This window comes from Pseudopodoces humilis, chromosome 3, assembly GCF_049639895.1.
Source record: "Pseudopodoces humilis isolate 2021_Gansu_Grassland_sample_001 chromosome 3, ASM4963989v1, whole genome shotgun sequence".
Classification (NCBI taxonomy): Eukaryota; Metazoa; Chordata; class Aves; order Passeriformes; family Paridae; genus Pseudopodoces; species Pseudopodoces humilis.
This window is the reverse complement of record NC_142202.1, coordinates 42,424,398-42,443,958: the sequence shown is the minus strand read 5'-3', so window position 1 is coordinate 42,443,958 and position 19,561 is coordinate 42,424,398. Positions and strand designations below refer to the sequence as shown.

The 19,561-nt window shown below is 43.6% G+C and overlaps 1 protein-coding gene across 1 annotated transcript in view; it reads right to left on the bottom strand.

Moving 5' to 3' along the window:
- Positions 1-14,517, bottom strand: part of PGBD5 (piggyBac transposable element derived 5) — a 68,448-nt gene extending 53,931 nt beyond the window's left edge. Inside the window, exon 1 of the mRNA XM_005518553.2 lies at positions 13,836-14,517. Within this exon, the coding sequence (XP_005518610.2) occupies positions 13,836-14,517 (682 nt within the window). The remainder of the gene's footprint in view (positions 1-13,835) is intronic.
- Positions 14,518-19,561: the final 5,044 nt, after the last annotated feature.

The window sequence follows — 19,561 nt, the reverse complement described above, 5'->3', positions numbered from 1 at the left end:
ACAAGACTGAGGCTGCAATATGTGTCATGGCAGGACAAAAGGGGAATGTCTTTTTACTGCCAAAATTCTCTGTAGTCTATCCTGCAGCCCCTTTGCCCTCCCTCCTGGGCCTTATGACCATCACAAATTTTGGTCACTCTTTGCAAACCTTATCAAGCAAATTGGAACTCGCGTTTTTCAAGAAGCACGGATTTTTCCTTTTGATCAAGGGATTAAATGTTAGCTCCTACCACTCAGATCTGACATCAAACTTTCTGCTGTTGTGACAATATGAAGCAAACAGGTTGTACTTTCAATAAACATCCAAAGGGATGTCTTTTAAGAACACTGCAGGTACAGTTTGACAATAGCAACCTCTTCTAGGGCCTTTTCGCTCTAGCCCAGCAGAAGCCATTTGAGGCAGATACTTAACCTTAAGCTACAGTGATCAAATTATTTTTAGGCATCAGTGCAACACTACCCTGAAGTGCATGTTTTTGAAGTGAGATTAAGCATATTTTTTCTAGCCTAGGATTGCTCCAAACAAACGATTTAATGGTATAAGCATTATGTCAAATGATGCAGTCTATAATAAAATACAGAAATAACAGCAAAAGAATGAATATTGGCAAGTATAGCAGAGAGTCCTTGAAGACATAGAAAAAGATGTGCTTAAGATTCTGCTTAGAAAAAGTTTTTCAGTTGAGTTTAAAAACTTGGTTACTTTCTCCTCCCTCTTCTAAATTACAAATAAGGCAGCTAATAATGACTCTCTACAGCAGCAATCAAAGAAAGCAAAACTTAAATCTTTGTTTCTTCTAAGAGAAATCTCCTTCCTCTAGAAAGCATTCAAGATCCACCAGTATGTAGAATATTGAGTTCAGCCAGCCTCAAAGAGGAAACAAAAAGAAACAGCTACACCAAAACTGCTTATAAAAACCATGAGATTTTGCTTTCTTTATAGAAATTATCACTTGATTTTGGTCAAATCCTCCTGCCTCTAGAACCAATGTCCAGCAGATAAGGGACTACAGAATATACTTCACAAGGTGAGCAAAGAAGACAATCTCCACTCCTGCCAATACAGGTGATTGAGAAGGGAGAATACTCCTTAAATGCTTGCTATAAAGAATTGGGCTCATTACTAGGTGCATTAGCCTCTAAAGTTGCACTGGTCTCTTCTACCAGGCAGCAGCAGCACAGATGCATTCACAACTCAGACACAATAAAATGCTAACTCTAAACTCCATGTGGGGGCAGTTGACACTCCTGAAGTGCAACCTTCATCCAAAAAGAAGGCTGAATAATCATGGGATAACCAAGCACATAGATAAACACCACTATTAGATCTGAACTTAGATTTTGTTCAGCTGCATACTGCATTTCTTCCAGCTTTTTAATGCTACCTTTGATGCGGTGGTGGGTGTGACAGTTCATACATTGTATCTTCCACAAAAGCAGATCTGGAACATCAGCTGTACCAAGTGGGGTGAGCTGTCGCCCTGAGAATTAAACCTTCTGATCTTGTTTTCATAGTTTCTAACCACTTTCCCAGGAAAGTAACTACAAACATAGATGTTTATACATTCCATTAAAGAAATGTCTTTTAATGGGCGTTTCCTCACGCCCACTGTGGTTGGGAAGGTGGTAACCTAACCATCCAATCCCTGGTCGTTGTCGAGAATCTATAAATACTGGAGTCACAGAATAAATCGCGCTCTTTTTCCTACCACACATTGAGCTGTGTCCGCATGAATCATTTCATGTCCAACAGTGACAGTGAGCAATGTGGGCAGGAGCACCTGGCCATAATTTTGGTATGTTAGCTATTATCTTTATGCGACACTAAGAGGCAAGAACAGGCAGAGTCTGGTTTCACATGACCTCACGTCTCAACATCAAGCTGCTTTTTCATCACAGGAGATGCTGTTGGAGCCCACAAGCTTTTCCCATTACAAATGTGCTGTCTAACAAGGATTGAACTCAAGTGAGCCATCTTTCAGCAAGGGCAATTCACAAGGCTGTCATCCCATCCGCTATCTTCCCGTAAGTTAGGCAAGAACTCAGTATCTGGGCGACCTTTACCTTCTCCTTCCACAAGACTGGACTTGACCACATGGGACAGAGAAAAACTGCACAAAGCCTGGCTTACTAAGTAAGAAGCAAGATTTTATGATTTTAAGATTTTACCCTAACTCCTGCCCCTGACTACCTTCAATTTTAGCAAGAATAGTGGAGACATGGTATCCAGCAGAGCCCAGAGAATAAAAAGATGGAAGTTTCATAATGACTAAGAACAAGATGTTAAAATGTGAAGTATTGATAGAATCTATATTAAGATATAAGAGATATGTTCATTTTTATGACAGGAGAAGATTTTAGAAAGCAAAATATAATTAGAGAAACTAAATGCTGTAGCACAGAAGGGCAGGTTAGAAAGAGGTTATAGTACAGATTAAAAGGATTCAGTAGAAACTGAAAGCTTGAAAGTAAAGTTTTGAGCAGTTTTTGTTACACTTATTTCTTGTTCTTTTTCTGATTAAAGTACAGTGCTGAAAGAGTCTCCCTTTAGCTGCCCATTTCAGCTTAAAAAAAAAAAGAATCCCATCACCCTTTTATCTCAGGAAGAAAGCTGACATTAGAACAATTGGCAGTGCACTGCTCGATGTCAAGCTGCTTCAGGTCAATACTCAGACCCCTTCTGAGACAACCTTTTGGCAAAAGACCTGAAGAAAAGGCAGTTTTTATTTTAACATCTCACTCACTCTCCAGCAATATATGTCCATAAAATGCTATCAAACCTTTCTGCTTCATCATATGATACAAATGGCTGCTTTTAGAAAAAAAACTAATGCTCACTTAGTATCTTTTGATTGATTCAGGGAGAGATAGCCAGCAGCCAAAAACAAACAAACAAAAAAAGCCCCAAAAAACAAGGAGAGAGTTAAAAACTAGTATAATCTCAACAACAGTGTCACATTAACAATGTCAAGTCCATTTCATATTTCTAGAACCATTTCATAGTCAGTACCAATTAAAAAATATCCATGGCTGAATATTTTACATCCACCATCTGTCCCCAGAAAGCAGTTAGGTGCCTGCGCTACTATGTGCACTCAACATAGTTAAACATGTTTTGAATTTATCTGAGCCTAGTGGGATTATAGGTTTTGGTACTGCTGGCTGAACTCATACTCCTCTTAACCAGAAACAGCTATGCCTTGTACAGAAAGGTCCAAAATGCTCTTCAATAAAATAAAAGGGGGATGAAGGGGAAGAAGGAAGTGAAGCCGGAGCAATTTTCATGACACAGAGATTCATGATAACCTAGCATGTATCAACTGTTAGGACAGGGATTTTGGCTTCATTCTCAAGGCAACTAATAAGGTTCACAACAGAGTAAGTTTCAAGAGTCTAAGAAGCTGAAATACCTGTGACAGAGAAAAAATCTGAATCTTGCAGTTTAGTATATATTTTTGTTTCTAATCCTCAGATACTAGAAGTCCCAGAAGAAGAACCTAAGTGAATCCAAGTTCAAGGTAACATATTAAGCTGGGAAAACAAAATCCTCCTAAAAGAAATAAGAGCCTTGGCGATTTTAACTTGTTGCTCTGAACCTAATACTCCTTAAACAAAGAAGAGATTTTAAGGAAAGACTAATGAAAGACATCAAGACAAATGCAGACATTTGCACCATAAGACAGGTCACCTTAAAATCATTTTTGTGGGTAAGCTTCTAAGATATTACTTACAGGAAAGTTAAACTTATCTGTTCTTTTTCTAGCTAGATACTTGTGGATTGGCAGCAGCACAAGTGAGTAAGAGTATTAGTGTGTCCTTCTTACCCAGATCCTTGACTGAGAAAAAAGTTCTCTGGATGAAGGGAGGTGACTTCAGGAAAGGCATTATTTCATTTTTTTACCAGGACATGAAATCAGAACCAATTTTATGCTCAAACACTATCAGAAAATACTGGGCTGATCATCCTACTAGATAGCATCTCAATTTATTGGCCAAAATAAATCTTAAAAACCGATATTGAAAGTTTTTTCTCTAATTATCTGCTGAAATCAGACAATCTCTTATTCTGCCGAAAAGTGTTACATAACTGACTTCTAGAACAGTCATTTTTTGGACAGCATGAAGCAGGTTATTGGTTATCTTTAGTGGGGATAGTGACATGCTAGTACCTTTGAATAAGGAACTGTGAGACCTTGCTTGGACCTGTGTAATTTGTCAACAAAGAGTTGATCCTGCACTGGAAAAGGCAGAGAACTACTACTAGAAGTAGGGGTGTATTCTTGCAAGGAAATATTGTGAAGAATATTTTTAGCCGAGGGGAAAAAAAAAAAAGAAAGAAAAAAGAGAAAAATAAACAGCTAGAGAAAAAAATAACAAACCACAAGACAACTAAAAAGCAAATCTCTTTAAACACAGTTGAGGTAAATATCAGGAAAAAAGAGTATGTAAGTGCCAAAAAGTAGTCTTTGAAGATGAAACAATTTTGCAATGCTCACAGAGAAGCAAAGGAACAACCTTCTGATACCCAATCCATGAACTGGAAAAACATGGAGCAGACATTCTGTTGTTCTTGCCAGGACACCTGTTACACAATCATCAGCTATAGCAAGTGTCCATACCATGACTTAGCTGGGCCTCTTCCAGACCTGTGCTTATCTTCCTCCACATATCCATCCTTATGGTCTACAGAGGGCTGTGTTGGGATTCAGTTGCAAGGAAGCTCTTTATACCTCAAGAAGTGTCATGAACACAGGCAGGTACAAACCCAGGCACCAGTGGATGATGCACTGCCTCCAGAGCGTAGCTCTGCTAATCTCACAAGTCTTTGGGTAGCGGCACACCAGCCATCCCTAACATAAGCAGATTAGTACTTTGAACATAAAGGAGTTTCAGAGTAAGTGACTTGAGTAAAGATACAAGATTCATGGACACACAGCTCATTACCATAGAAGTGAGATGGTTACCCTAAGTAACCATCAAGTCTGCCTGGGCCACAGGGAAGCAGGGAATTCCACCTTAACAGACCAGGCAGCCTTCTGTGAGCACACAGCTCTTTCCCGCAAGCTGCACAGCCTTCTCCCCACTCCAAAAGTTGACATGGAAGACACTCCAACATTAAACTTGCCACTAAGCAGCTTGCTAGTTTATCTTAGCCTATGTAAAACACAGGAAAAGAGTGCTGGAAAGGACCTCAGGAAGTCCTTCAGTCCAAGGCCTCTATCCCCATTCAGCACACATACTGGCTGTCAGTCTGTTACAACAGATTTAACAGGTTAATGACACTTGTTCTTAGGTTTGCAGTGGCACATTTGTCTTCTGCACCACTGCACTGTCTGAGAGTTTCTATCATGTCTGATTCAATTATCCATCAATTTATACCCATTATTCCTCATATTTAGTTTTCAGAGCAGGTAATGCAGATAATTCCCTTTCCTATAATAGCTCTTTTACTTACCCATACGGCCCTTTGGCTTAAAACAAAAATACTGAAAGGCAGCCAAGTTAGTAGATTTCTCCTGCTGTCCTTTCTCTTCATATTTAACTATGTGCTTCTCACCTGGGTTGGCAACCCAGACTCTCTCTTTTAAGTGGCAAAACAGTCTCATTTTAAGTCTCATACAATCCATTTGGATGTTTCCTTTTTCACAACAGCATGACACTGAGTCGCATTTGTCTGGTGCTCAGCTTCAACCACCAGCTCCTTTTCCACCTAGACAGTTCTTCCTCTCCATTTTCCACTTCTGCTGTTAGTCACTGCTGCCTTCACACTAGGCATTCCTCTCCTGCACCATGCTATTGTGCTTCCTACACCAGATGATTTCAAGCTATCAACAACCTTGGAAATTCTCAGCTTGCTCTTCAGTATACATGGAATCACTCCCAACTTCATGTTATCTAAAGGTTTAATAAACAAATTCAAGAAGTCCAGCTCCATTCAGGAATGCGCTTTTGGGCTCTTAATCGCTAAAAATAAAATTAAGTGAAATTAAATAAAAGTAAAAATGTCCCATCAGAACATTTAAGCTTTTTAAAGATCTTTATGCCACACATTTTTGAAGATGCTAGGCCACACCTATCCAATTCAAATGGAGACAAACAGGCATTTTCAGTAATAATAATTTCAGTGAGAATACCTGATGTGGACTAGATGGTATTTATCTAATCAGATATTTCTGCATCTACCTGCTTTGCCCCACTATGTATTTTAACGTCTATAAGATTTGTTGCAACACATGTAGTGTAATGCAAAGTACAATGTGAAACTCAGAGCCAGTACTGCAGTGATGGGTCCTTTGAAAGGCTGAATAAGAATTTATATCCACGTATTTATATCCATAATGCAACACATCCAGCAAGACAGATTTAAGAGCATCTCACATTCTTCAAGATCATTCTGGGAATCCTTGCCCCAAACCAAAGGTGGTTCATTTTCAGCTGGCTGCTGCAGCACAAGGTTTATGAACCACCACCCTGCCCTCTGGGGAAGATTGACGACCTCTTCCCCAGGGAAGAGGTGGAGTCACCATCCTGTAAGTGTTCAAAACACCTACGAATATGGCACTTGAGAATGTGGTTTAGTTGTGAACATTGTGGTGGTGCTGAGTTGGCAGTTGGACTTGGTGATCTTAAAGGTCTTTTCCAGCCTTAATGATTCTGTGATTCCCAATGTGTAAGTGATCACATGTGTGAGTTTCAATACATGTAGCCTCTTCCAAGTAGTTTTCCTGAGCATGAACTGACAAGATTACTACTGCCCAAGCCCTCTGTCAATAGAGTGCATCCAGCAGCAGACAGCACCATGACATTAATGGGAAGAGCCACACACCCACAGCTACACACTGACCCCTAGCACTGCACACCTACAGGTGCTCCCTACTCATACATTAACCACCTTTTCAGAAAAAGCAGAGATGACTACATGCATTGGAGAGTCAGACTTTCCACAACAGTGAATTTTGTAACTTTTAAAAAGAAAGATATTCATATTTTCCTTGAATTTAATCTTTCATACATACCCACCTCCCTGCCATATGTAATCAGAAATGAATCACAGTTATAACAGCAGTTGCTTTAAGTCTTTTCCTGCTTTTCCTTCACTAGAGGTAACACCTTCATTTGTGCCCACTGATGGGTTTGCTGTATCTTTCATGTCAGTCCAATAACCTTCCTGTCCAAGACACAGCTAATTGCCCCCATCCATACAGACATATACATTCTTCTTCTGTGTCTCCTGTGTATCCCTCTCCAACATGATTTTGGCATCCTTACAGTGTGCCTCATCTACTACACTTCAACTTGCCCAGTATGCAGCTACATAGTTACAGTTTTGTATTGCTTGTTGAATAGAAAGAAGTTCCTTGATTTTGTTCTTTGTTCTTAATACCATGTATGGTTTGTTAGTAGAGGTCATGTGAATCCCACATGTTATCCAAGAAAGCAGAATCAAAAGGATGTTTTCTATCATGTTACATGAATACCAGTTGTTTTCAGAGAAAATAAGGACATAGTCCAGGAGTAATTTATACAGACACAAAATCAGCTGTGGAGCTTTCCAAGCCTTTTTTTTCTCCTGCAGTCTGTCAATCAAGGAACTCAGGCTTAATTTTTAAATTTTAAAGGACTTAGTCAGGTATGTGCTCATTCATTTTCACACAGAGCCAGCGACTGGTTAACATCCTGTTCTTTAAAGAATATGAAGTGGGCACTTGGATAAGCTCCTAGAAACCATACATCTCAGGCAGTACAAGAGCCTGGCCATGGCTCCACCCAAGATGGATGCAAGATGGACAACCAGTCACAAGTTTTCACACTTTTATAAGCTTTGGTCCATTTACATATTTGGGTTAATTGTCCAATTACAGCTTCAGGTTATGATGTTCCATCCTCCCAGTTTTCTCTCCTCAATTTGCCATTGTTTATACTTTTTGGGCCTGAAGCTGCAACGGTGTCCTTGGTTCTCAGCTGGAAAGGGATTGTTTTGCCTAACTGCACTGTGAATAGAACTTACTAATACTTTATATGAAGTTCAAAGTTCTAAACCAATACAGTACAGAATCTGGAAAATATGAAAGCTAAAACTTAAGGCATCAATAGTATCCTCATGCAATTGTCTTTGCCATGCATTCCCTTTGAGTCCATCTGTTCTCTTTTCTAATAACATGCCCAATTTTTGGCAGTACTTGAAAGAATGAGGCATTTCAGGGATTATACTCCACTGACCTCTAGACAGGATGTGTAACTTTATCCATGATTACCTTCCCTTTTAGAAGTATCTTGTATTTCCAAACTGCTAAATCCATCTATTCCAAAAATTTTGAAGCTTCAGCACAGGAGGAAAGCAAAACTCTTGTATGAACACGAATATGTAAGAGATATTTCCAGTTTCTTTTAATTCTATGGCATCCAAGGCAACTTTCTGTGACCTAGCAGTTAATATAGAGTTTGTGAGTCAACTCCACCATTAGCATCCTCATTAGACTGAACAGAGAGGCTGATTTCCTCTCTAGGCTGACTTAAAGGTATACAGACATGGAAACTTCTGTACTGTTTCTGAGATGTTGACTAAAGGACCTGTAGCTGTAGGAACTGATCTACTTTAAATGACCCCATCAATAGCTACAAGGAGAAACTACTCATTTTATGCACTAACAGATCTAGGAGCAAATATGCTTTTTCTCTGTAAAAGGCTAGACAAGTATCTATGGAGAAGACCTTAATCTGCAGTGCTTTTAGACTTTCATGTCTCAAGTACTGACCAAAACAGATTCTCTTTATAAAAGCAGAGAAAAAACAGTGTTGTGGTTTTTGGATTTTTTTCCTGTAAAGTCTATCTAAATACCAGGTTATTCCTCAAATGCATGTTTAAGTCAGAGGTATGGGCAAAAGAGGCAAGGGAACACAGGTAGCAAAGCTTCACTAAATTTTTTAATCAGTAAGTTTGTCATATGCACTTCGTTCTCTCCAGTGATGATGGAAGTAGAAAAATGTGCTCTAAAGCCATTAAAACCTCCTGAAAAGCACATCTAGATTTTGTAAGATGTATGAGATATTAAGCCTTTGCACAATTCACTTACTTAGCAAAACTTCAAGACTTTAAGTCATCCTATAAAGGCTTTACAAAGTAGTAATGTACATCTTTGAGATGTATTTATCATATCTTCCTGAAAATGTTGTGATATTGTCATTATAAGTAACTTCTACATAGAATGCAAGAACAGATTATATAAATATGCATTTTTTTCCCAGTATCTTCCACGGTTATGCAAGTCAAAAGCAGCTAAGTTCTATGATGACATAAATAAGAACAAATCATATCAGCATCACTTTATCCACTTACAGTCAGAGAATTTGGGCCAGATATTTCTGAAGCAGACTGACATAAGTGACTAAGTAGCTTTCATACTTTTCTTACTCTAAAACTTTCAACTATTGACATCAATCTAGTAAGACTAAAGCCTTCAGATTCTATTCAGGACTTAAACCAAGAGCTCCTGCATTGTTACGTGGTAGCATGTACATGGCCCTCTTATGGCCCAGCCTGACCTAAGAGCTCTTCCTCCAGGCTCCTTGCTACTAGAATGCTGCCTTCCCATCTGACTGTCCACGCTCTTGGGAACAGAAAATACTAGAAACTACTTGAAATATTTGCTTAAAGTTCTTCAAGGTGACAAGATTGCTAAACATGGTCTTAGCAGCTTCTTCCTGAGAGCATTCTGTTACACAGCAGCATGTCTTTCAAAGATGGCAACTTATGGCACATTAAGTGTTTCAGAGAAACACTCTGGAAATTCATAAAAGTTATTTTCACTGTCTAAATGCAACTCAAAGAGGATCTGCTATGCTCTTTCTGCAAGGAACATTCTTAATATTCTGTCTTTAGGTCTAGGACTAAGAACAGGGTTTGGAGGGCATAGAAAATGAAGGAAACAGTAGCACCGATTGCCTGTATCTTTGAGGACTTCAACATTAATTTCTGAATTTGATTTCCCTGCTATTGCTGCCACCCTAAAACATAAATATAACATAGCATCCTAACAGTAAGAAGTGCTCTTACATCTGAGGTCAAATTTTCTGGTTGCTGAACTACATGGATATAGGACACATTGGATCCTAGGAAGAAAACGCCAGAAGATCCCAAATCAGGAACATCAAGCTGCAGCAATACCAGGAGATTCACACCTCCAAAGACCCCCAAAGAACCAAGAACAGAAGCAATAGTGCCTCTATGTATTACAGAACAGTTCCTGGCCAGATTACTAAGCTAACAAAGGAAAACACCACTCAGAGCCACCCCACTCCTAAAGGAAGGAAGAGCACACCAATAAAGTCTGAGGCAGGAGCAACCAGAAATGGAGGGCTTATGTTGAGTTACTGGCACATACTGGCTTGTAACAGTAGTTGCTTACTCTCTCTCTCCTTTTCAATTATTCTTTCCCTATCCTAGCAGCAATTTGTCCTCTTATTCTTTCTGCACTCTACAACTAGGTCAAAAAGCTTGGATCCAGCATTTGATCGTAGATTACATCATCTTTTTAAACACATGTGTTGACCTACCCGTGAACCTACTGTAGCCAGGTGCTCTTTGTGAAGGAAAAGCATTTCAGCAACTGCCCCAAGACCTCCTATCCATTACTGACATCCCAGTACCTCAGAACTTTTATTACTGCCTTGGTATTTGTGATAGATACTTGTTTCCTCAACCTGACTTCATTAGAGCTGCACAGTGCCACAACTTGCCAGTTTAAAAATCAGGGTATCAAACTGTATGGTTGGGAATTTTCTCACCAACTAACAGAATGATTTGCAAAATAGTTTAACAGGAAGTAACACAGAGTACCAGCAAGCCATCTGTTCTAACCTCTATGTTAAAGTTAACAGCTATTTTGGATTGCAACAAAGGAAATCAGCAAAAGGTATTCATGTTGGGTAGTTTTTTTTTCCCCAGGGAATCTTAGCACCCACTATTTCTATTAAATGGAACAGGAAAAACAGGAACTGGAAATCCCTGAAGAAGAGGCAGAAAACAAAAAATCTGGGACACAAACAGCACTGTGTTACATAGCAATGCCAGTCACTTATCTCCTCACACCTAAGTCAATCCAGACCTTTCCCAGCTTGTCAGAACCTGCCACCACACAAGCAAGGCAACATCTCCACACACAGATGCAGACTGAGGACATATTTAACCATCTAACACACTGCCAGCAGCCCTCAGCACATCTGGGCCTCAAGTGTATTTCTGGGATGAAGTATAAAGTTAGCCTGTCTGTGCTTAAGATTAATTCTAGGTATGGATACAGTGCTTTTAAAAGACCTAAGTTTAATATTGAGGCAGGGAAGGGAAAGGCAATAGTAGGTAATTTCTTCAAAAGAAAAAAGGGAAGTGTTAGTATTTTCTACTTGTAGTTAAAAAGACCAAGTGGCTCTTTATTTTTTCTCTTGGGAGCTTTAGCTCACTCAATAACTAACTCAAACCTTTTCTTCCTGCACACACTCCCTTTCATGAAGGGACAGTCTCCCAAACCAAAGAGCTTGACACTAGGTTTGACCCTAGTCTGATTCAAAAATTTATCTCCAGCATCAATGAGGTTGAAGTCTCATGAGACATTTGTCTCCTGGCATCAGATGATGTCAAGTTCATGTTTGCCCCTAAGCAAACCTTGTGATTTTGACCAAAAGGCCATGCTCTGAAGTTTTGGTGCTAACCAAAGGTAATTTTTATCTCAGTCTCATGTAAACCTATTCCTTTTAACCTCAGAACCTAGAAAGAAAGGATCTTGCATCCAACACATTTGAACAGAGAATACAGTTTTCTTGGTGCTCTATCTCACCCTGTGTTTCTTGCTTTTACTCCACAAGGGGATGAAAGACATGCTGTCACTGCAAGGCACCTCAGTGGAGACCTTTTCCTCAACAGGTATGGATACAAACTTTTGTGTGAGAATGCTGTCCAATGAAGCAGCAATGGTGCCAGCACAAGCAGGTATAGTATGACTCTGATGACAATATCTGCAAGGCCTAAAGCCAGTCAATGTACAAACTAGATTTATAAGTGCTCAGTTATATACAACGTAGTAGTTTCATAGCTTGGAATTTGAGTAGTCAAAAATAAAAATATCACAGACGGTACATGTTTCCTACATATCAAATCACGACACTTACTGAACTTCTGCCAAACTAAATCACTATTCTATGAAGAGCATGCAGCATCTATCATCATCATCATCACAATCAACAGAACTAAAGGGCAGAAGTAACCTCTTCTGCATCTATTAGTGGAAGGAAATATTCACAGCAATATCCATACACCTCTCTCAAGAGACATCTGAATTGTTCCTGTCAACCATAAATCAGACTCCTTTATTTCAAAGGAAATATGAATTCCTGAATTAACAGGTCAACTCAATTCCTTTCCAAACCAGTATTAAACCACTAATCCCAGTTCTCTCTGTGTTAAAAAGGGTATTACTATAATGTAATAATATGAAGTAATAAGCCATCAAAGGCAGAGAAATTAAATGATAACCAGTGCTGAAATATCATCACATCAAGCTTGTAATCCAGAATGTCATCTTAGATATGTTTATGAATAAGAACCTGCAATAGAACTCAGTTCTTTACAAAGGCACATAACAATGATTTTTTAACATTTTACAAGGTTCATCTATTTATAGAGGCAAACACAGCTCCTATTTGCACACTTGCCAGAAGCACAACTGTACTTTCTCTGGGCTCCAGTGCTAGCTCCACCTCCCTCCTCAACCATCCAAAGCTGCTTCCTCAGATAGGTTCCTGCCTGCCCCACTGCACAAATTTCTGCACACTACACCAAGTGCAGCAGCACTCTGGCATTTACTTCTGGCAGCCAAATGAAGAAATTAAACACTACCAAAAAAAGAGCAAAGACAAGCAACCTTAGGACAGCAAACCGTCAAAACGGACAGCAACCATCCTATCCTATGCACAGATGCACATGCTGAATTTCACATCCCAGCTTTTCCTAACCATTAAGCTGTTTTTACAATGCCTTGCTGCTCTGCTACACAGTCAACCTGGCTGTCGAGGCCTGCAGATATATGTTATAATGGCTCCCTCGGCAAACCTCAGCGGTGTAACTTGCCACACAAGCCACTCCACTGAGATCTCCGTGCTGTGCACTGCTGCTGTAGGTCGCGCTGTGTCATTTCACCACACTCTTGCTATTCGCTCGGGCCAAAAACCACGCAAGGAGGGTTAAGTTCAGGGACAGCTGCAAAGAAAACCTTGCAGCCAGGGGGAATCCCCGTCCCAGTCCCCTGCACAGCGCAGGGCAGGTGACCCGCAGCGCCCTGAACAGCGGCTTTCCCCACCCGAGAGCGGGGACGAGGAGCCAGCCGCACCCCGGAGCGGAGCCACGCCGGGGGCCTGGGCACCCACCCTGCTCGGGGCAGCGCCTGTCCTCATCCCGCGGGGAACCCTGCGCTGCCGGTGCTCCCGGCACCGCCACAGCCCCGCCGGGGAGCGGATGCCTGTGACTAAGCACACGCGGCCTCTCCTCGCCCTCCCGTTCACCGCCTCGGCCGGGCTCTCCAGCACCGGCGCGCCCGGCCCTGGGCACCAGCGGCCGGACAGCGGGGCCGCTCCCGGGAAGGGGCCGGGCAGGAGGCACCTGCCGTGCCCCCGCTCGCCAGGCCCGGCGCCGGGCAGCAGCCCAAGCCGCAGCCGGGCCCGTGTACGGGTTTCCCTCCCGTGGCTGCGCCGCGACCCAAGCCCGGGGCCGCGCTCCGAGCATCCCCCGCTGGCATCCCCACGGCCACCCGGGGCCCCCCGGCCCGGGCAGCTCGCTCTCCTCGTACCGCTGCCATCCTTGAAATGAGGGGGTGGGACGTCTCGCAGCGACCGGGTCCAGCCCCCCTTCTCCGCTTCCTCCTCCTCCTCCTCTTCCATAGGGCCGGGGCCGCCCGGGACGGCGCTGCCGCCGCAGACCTGCCGCTGCCGCCGCCGCTCCGCCGGGGTGGCCGCCGCCCGGGGAGCGCGGCGCCGGGCCGCCCTGCCCCGCGGGCTCGGCACCCCCGGGCGCCCCTGGTCTTCCTCGTCGTCGTCCTCGTCCTGGGAAGAGGCGGCGGAACGGGAGTCTGCCGAGGTGCTGTAGAAGGGGTTCCCGCTGCTGTCCTGGCCCGACTCCCCGAAGACATCGTCGGAGATCTGCAGGCTCTCGTAGCGGGATCGGGCCGCCTCCAGCAGCGATAGCGCCTTCCTGCGCGCCGGCCCGCCGCCGCCCTCCGCCATCATCTCGGCCGCCGCCAGCAGCCGCCCGCGCTCCCCTCGGCCCGGCTCGGCCGGGTCCTGCGGCCGCAGGCAGCAGCCCAGCAGAAGCAGCGGCTCCGGCACGGCGGCGGGCAGGCAGCGAGTAGGGGAAGCCCCGCCGCCGCCACCGGGGCTGAGCCCTGCCTCCCGCTCCCGCCCGCACCACCCGCCCCTGTGTGTGTGCAGGGACATGGGGGGAAGGAGCCAGCTCAACATCTCCAAGTACCACATCCAGCCAATTGCCGCGGCACTCCGCGCTCGGGAGGTGGGGTTATATGGGCGCCGCGGGCCAGCGCGGGCCGCCCACCGCCCGCCCCGCCGCCCGCCGCCGCTCCGCCCATTTAAAACCACAGTGCCGGCACCGCGGGGCCGCCGCTGCGCCCCGACACCGGGAGGGGGTCTCTAAGCCCAGCAGCGCTCCAGCTCCCGGGCCTGGCTCCAGGCCTGGCCTTCCATCCCAGCCTCCACCCCGGCCTCCGGTCCCGGTCCCGGCCCCGGCCCCGGCCCCGGCCCCGGCCCCGGCCCCCGCCCCCGATGCTGGCCGGAGCTGTTCGCCGCGGCGGTGCTGGAGCGGCGCAGGACAGAGGCAGGAGCGCCGGGCTCGGTGCCTGCGGGTCCCTCGGTAGCGCCCGCTGTGCGGGGAGAGGGTGAAGGGCCCCCGCGGGAGGAGAAAGGCGCCGAGGTGCTTACCCCCGACAGCGTGGCTGGGCCCACACAGCTCGCCATGCAGGACGGCGGGAGCACTGGGGGATCCGCAGGGCACAGAGTAGGACACAGCTCCAGCGCCGGGGCAGCGCTAGAGGGAAAGTGGGGAAGGTGCTGGAGCACAGCGCCGTGGGACACCCGCCAGGCTGTACCACCCGGCCTGTGCTCCGTGGAGGCTTCGCACTGCCTTTGGGGGACACACATGCTCCTGCCTGTCCAGCTCTCTGCAGGGCGTGGGGCTCAGCGCCTCCAGTGCATGCTCTGGTTTCTCCAGCGAGTACAGAGTGAAGTAACCATTCTTCCAAAATCGCCACCGATTTAAAAGCAATATCATGGCACAAGAGAAACGAGGGAAGTGAAAACACCCGTGCCCTGACTGGGTTAGTTAAACATGATTCAGAAGTATCCCTGGAGTAATCTAAGGATTTCATACAGCAGCTGATGCCCCTGGTTGCACAGCAGTCAGAACCGTCTCTCTCATGTTACGGGAATGTTTGAAATCTTTGATCAAGGTTTATTATTTGCTATTGGGCATCCCGCTGTGCTGGTTACTGTACAAACACTTACTAGGACGACAGTCCTTCCCTCCCCTGTCAACAACAATAGCAGCTATCGAGCTTACCCTTTCACAGCACTGCTTTCAAAATAAACAGTAATAGGATTCGGTGTGTGGGGGGGGTGTCACAGCATATTATTTGCAATTTTTGTTGCAAACTTTCAATGTAATGTTGGTCTGAAGATCTGCTGGTGCTACAGATTTAACAAATTTTATAACACTGAATGTTTCTCTCTTTAAATAAGAAAGATTAATGACCTTCTGATGATTCTCAAGGACTCTAGCACAACATGGAAAATTATAAAAGCTGGACTGTGTAGGTATTTAAAAGACAAACCTTATGTTCTTTTCAGGTATTTTTTTAATTGCAATGGCTTCATTGAAGCTTTAAAGTTCTGTATAATGTATACAGGCAAATCCAGAGAAGAGAATCAATCTTCTGCATCCTTAAGTGAATAGGAAAGCCCAGTGTATTTTGAAGGATGAGATTTAAGTTGCATGTCTACTTTCTACTTTCAAAAATGCCAAAACAGATTATATTAATAAATATGTAAGTTTATATACAAACTTATACACAAACTTTTTTTTTTTTTTTTTAATTGCAAGCTTAGCCAGCTTAGCCTGTGAGTTGAGCATTGCACTGTCTTCATTTCATCTCACTGGTCACCAGAAATCTTAGCTCTGTAAACCAAGCTATCATTTTAATTAATCCATGCCACCCTGTGTCTTCAGAATACTGTGATGAGAAGGTGTGATTGGATATGTAGGACCTTTTTTGCTGGTAGTGATGACTGGCCAACTTGAACCTCATGAATCCTCTTTGCTGGGCTGACATGTAGAAAACCACAGACTCTTCTTCACAAATGTTGTCTGTTTTATAGCTGTTCTCATGAAACAAAAAAAAATAGGGACGACCTTTGTTAACCTTCTCACATAATGGTTTTTAAGACTGAAGAAAAGCGACTTTTAAATATGTTGACAGGTTGTTTGTAGTAGGGACATTGAAATAAACTTTTGATTTTTACAAGGATGGAGGTGTCATTCCAGGTGATGTAGAATTCACCTCGACATCCAGGTTCTGTGGAAGTGTTCATGGACACTCAAATGTCTTCAAATTTGCTGATTCTTTTCTGGGAAACACAAAAGCTGGAAGGATTGCTCCAAAGCCCAAGACAGGAAGAGAAGATTTTTCAGAATGGGCTCCTAAGTAAAAGAATTGATGGGAACAGTCCAGAGACTGAAAAAACCCACATCACCCTTTCTAGCTGCTGGTTGCAGCAAAGACAGTGTCTCCCAACTTATGTATGCTTTGTGCCAAAAAACAGGCTCCCGTCCCAGCTGACTGATGCACACTGCCAGAACCTTCCCACCTAATGGCCGAAACTTCAGTTTTCATTTTTTTAAGAGAGCGATGGACACAAGAGCTCTGGGAGGAGACCACTGCATCAATGGAGAGAGGCGGGACTGACCCTTTCATTTACCAATCCAACATGACATTTTAATGATGGAGTCTGCTGCCATGCACACACATGCAGTTTTTGTTGATGGAAATTTCCCCTTTCAGCATAGTCTGTACAATGAGAAGTCCCTCTTCTGCCTGTCCCATGAGCAGAGAAACTGCTTTAGTCTCTTGTGCATGCATGGGAAGATTAATTTTCTGAGGCAGAACTATAGAGGCTCCCACACAGGGGCTGCATGCCTAAGGTTTTGGCTTGCCTTATGGTCTAAGACCTAGCTTTCCATATGTACCCCTCCAACCATCCACAGATGCTGTTGATTGGATTACTGTAACCCAGAATGAGTATTCTGGATTGTGAAAATTGCCATGTATGACATGCTACTTGTCATTTGATCCCAAATGATTGCAGAGGCAGAGAGAGATGATGGATGGTTCTAAAAATGGTTACATAAGTCCACTGGGTTTTTGTGAACAGTCAAGAAAACCATTACCAGGGGTGGTTTACATTTGAAAGATCTAATTATATAAAGCTAATGGAACATTATGAACATAGTTGTGTTTTCTCCTTAATGACTTAAATTTGTGTTTAGCTGCTAGAAAACACTACTAGAGTAAGTGGACTTTTGTAGCCATGGCAACCTGTGGATCCACTTTTAATTTGTCTACAGAGAAAATGTTTGGTGTTTTATCCTTGAAGTTTTCTGGTTTTATTGCAACAGCAAATATGCCTTCTGTACACTCCTTCTGACCCTGACAATCTTCATGGTTAAGACTATGATAGTGGGAAATCTTGTGTTTCTCAGTTCTCAGTAACTCATTTTTCATAGTTAGCTTTTTGAGGATGGGTCTCATGCCATCTTCCACCATATTTACACTGTCAAACCTTGGCATAGATCCAACAGAATATTGACATTTCTGTCTCCTGCCTAAGCTGCCTCACTTCCTATTGATTTCACAGAGTTTGTAGACCCAAGCCCTGATGTGTGCCTAGTTCTTTCATAGCACAAATACACTGAGATGGAATAATATTAAATCAGATTACAAAATTACTCTTTTCTAATCCCTTTTTCTGAAAGTGCAGCCTGGAATCTGAATTTCAAACTGTCTTCTCTCTCAACGCCCCACTAAAAGGAGTCTGTAGAGTCAGAGTCAAGTTGATTACTCAACGTGAGGCCAATAGGCTTCAGTTCCCTCTTCCATTATTGTATGGCCTCAGAGAAACAGAAAAACTTGGGGGAAAAGCTTCATCAAGACTGAAAACAATAAGGAATTGGAGCCAGTGGACTGTTTCCTCCCAAGCCCCTGAGAAGAGGGTGGGGAGGGACTGTCCCGTGCCTGGCTAGAGACCATGGATCAGGCTGGTTCTCAAACATATCACCATTTGGTGTCCCTACTTTGCAGGGAAGAAATCTCTGTGACCACAGCCAGTCCTGTTACTGCTCTGCACACCCTCCACAAAGGCTCCTGTTACATCATGCTGCATGGCTGTCCTGGGGTGACTTTATGATGCTTGTATCCCCAGTTGTCTTATGCTACATATTAAGTTCTGCACCTTTAAGAACGGCTCTGAGAACGAAGTGGGGAAGAAGCAGCATGTGGTTTGTGTTCAGAAAGAGCCCTCACTGCCCCACATCCTGCTCCTGGACTGTGGTGTCTGTGGCATGGACAGAGAGCAGGACAGAGTTCTCCTTTGATTTTAGTTAGTTTTTAGATAGCTGAGGCAGAAAAGTTCCCCGGGCTGTTCTTTTTGCTTTTTTCTTGGATCTGTTCAGACCTTCTCTGGACTGAAAATACCCAGCCAAACCCCAGGAGCTCACGCCTGGGGCCCACGGGGGCCTGGGCCTCAGCACTTTCCAGCACCGGAGGGACTGATAAGAACCTGAGCAAGCTGAGCTACACCCCATGAAAAGGACTTTTTTCCTGGATTCGCCCATCTCATCGAACAGCAAGAGGTTTTATTGTTTAATATTATTCAATTTCTGTTAAATAAACAGTTTTTTCTACTTTCCAAGGAAATTCTTTTTCCCAAACCAGTTGGTTAGGGAAATTTGCTTTCTGGAGGGACCCCATTCAGAGGTTCTCTCCCAAATTTGCCCTAAACCAGGACAATGGCACAGGGAAAAGCAGCTCAGTAGGGATTGATCTGCCCCTGTCCTGCCCTGCCTAATAAACTGCTCCTTGCAGGTTGTTGTGGAGCTCTTTCTCATCCACCCTGCAACTCTCTTGTTGGAAGTAACATTTATAATACATGCAGGTTGAGGTTTTTTTCTTTTAAATTCATCAAGTATTTACAGCACATGGCACGTTGAATACAATAAAAGTGCTTGTCTAGGTATTTCTTTTTAGCTTTCTGTTTTCCAACTGCTTTGGATTGTTTGAATCCTGTATTTCTTGGATTGATGTTTAACATTTCCCAAGTATAATGTTGACCGAAAACTCAAGGAAAAAAAGCAAGCCTCTGTTTTCACATGAGAGACATGGAACAAATATGGTGTTTTTTCTTATAGTATGAGAGGAAGAGATGGTTTTTGACTCTTCTAATACTGAAGCAAAAG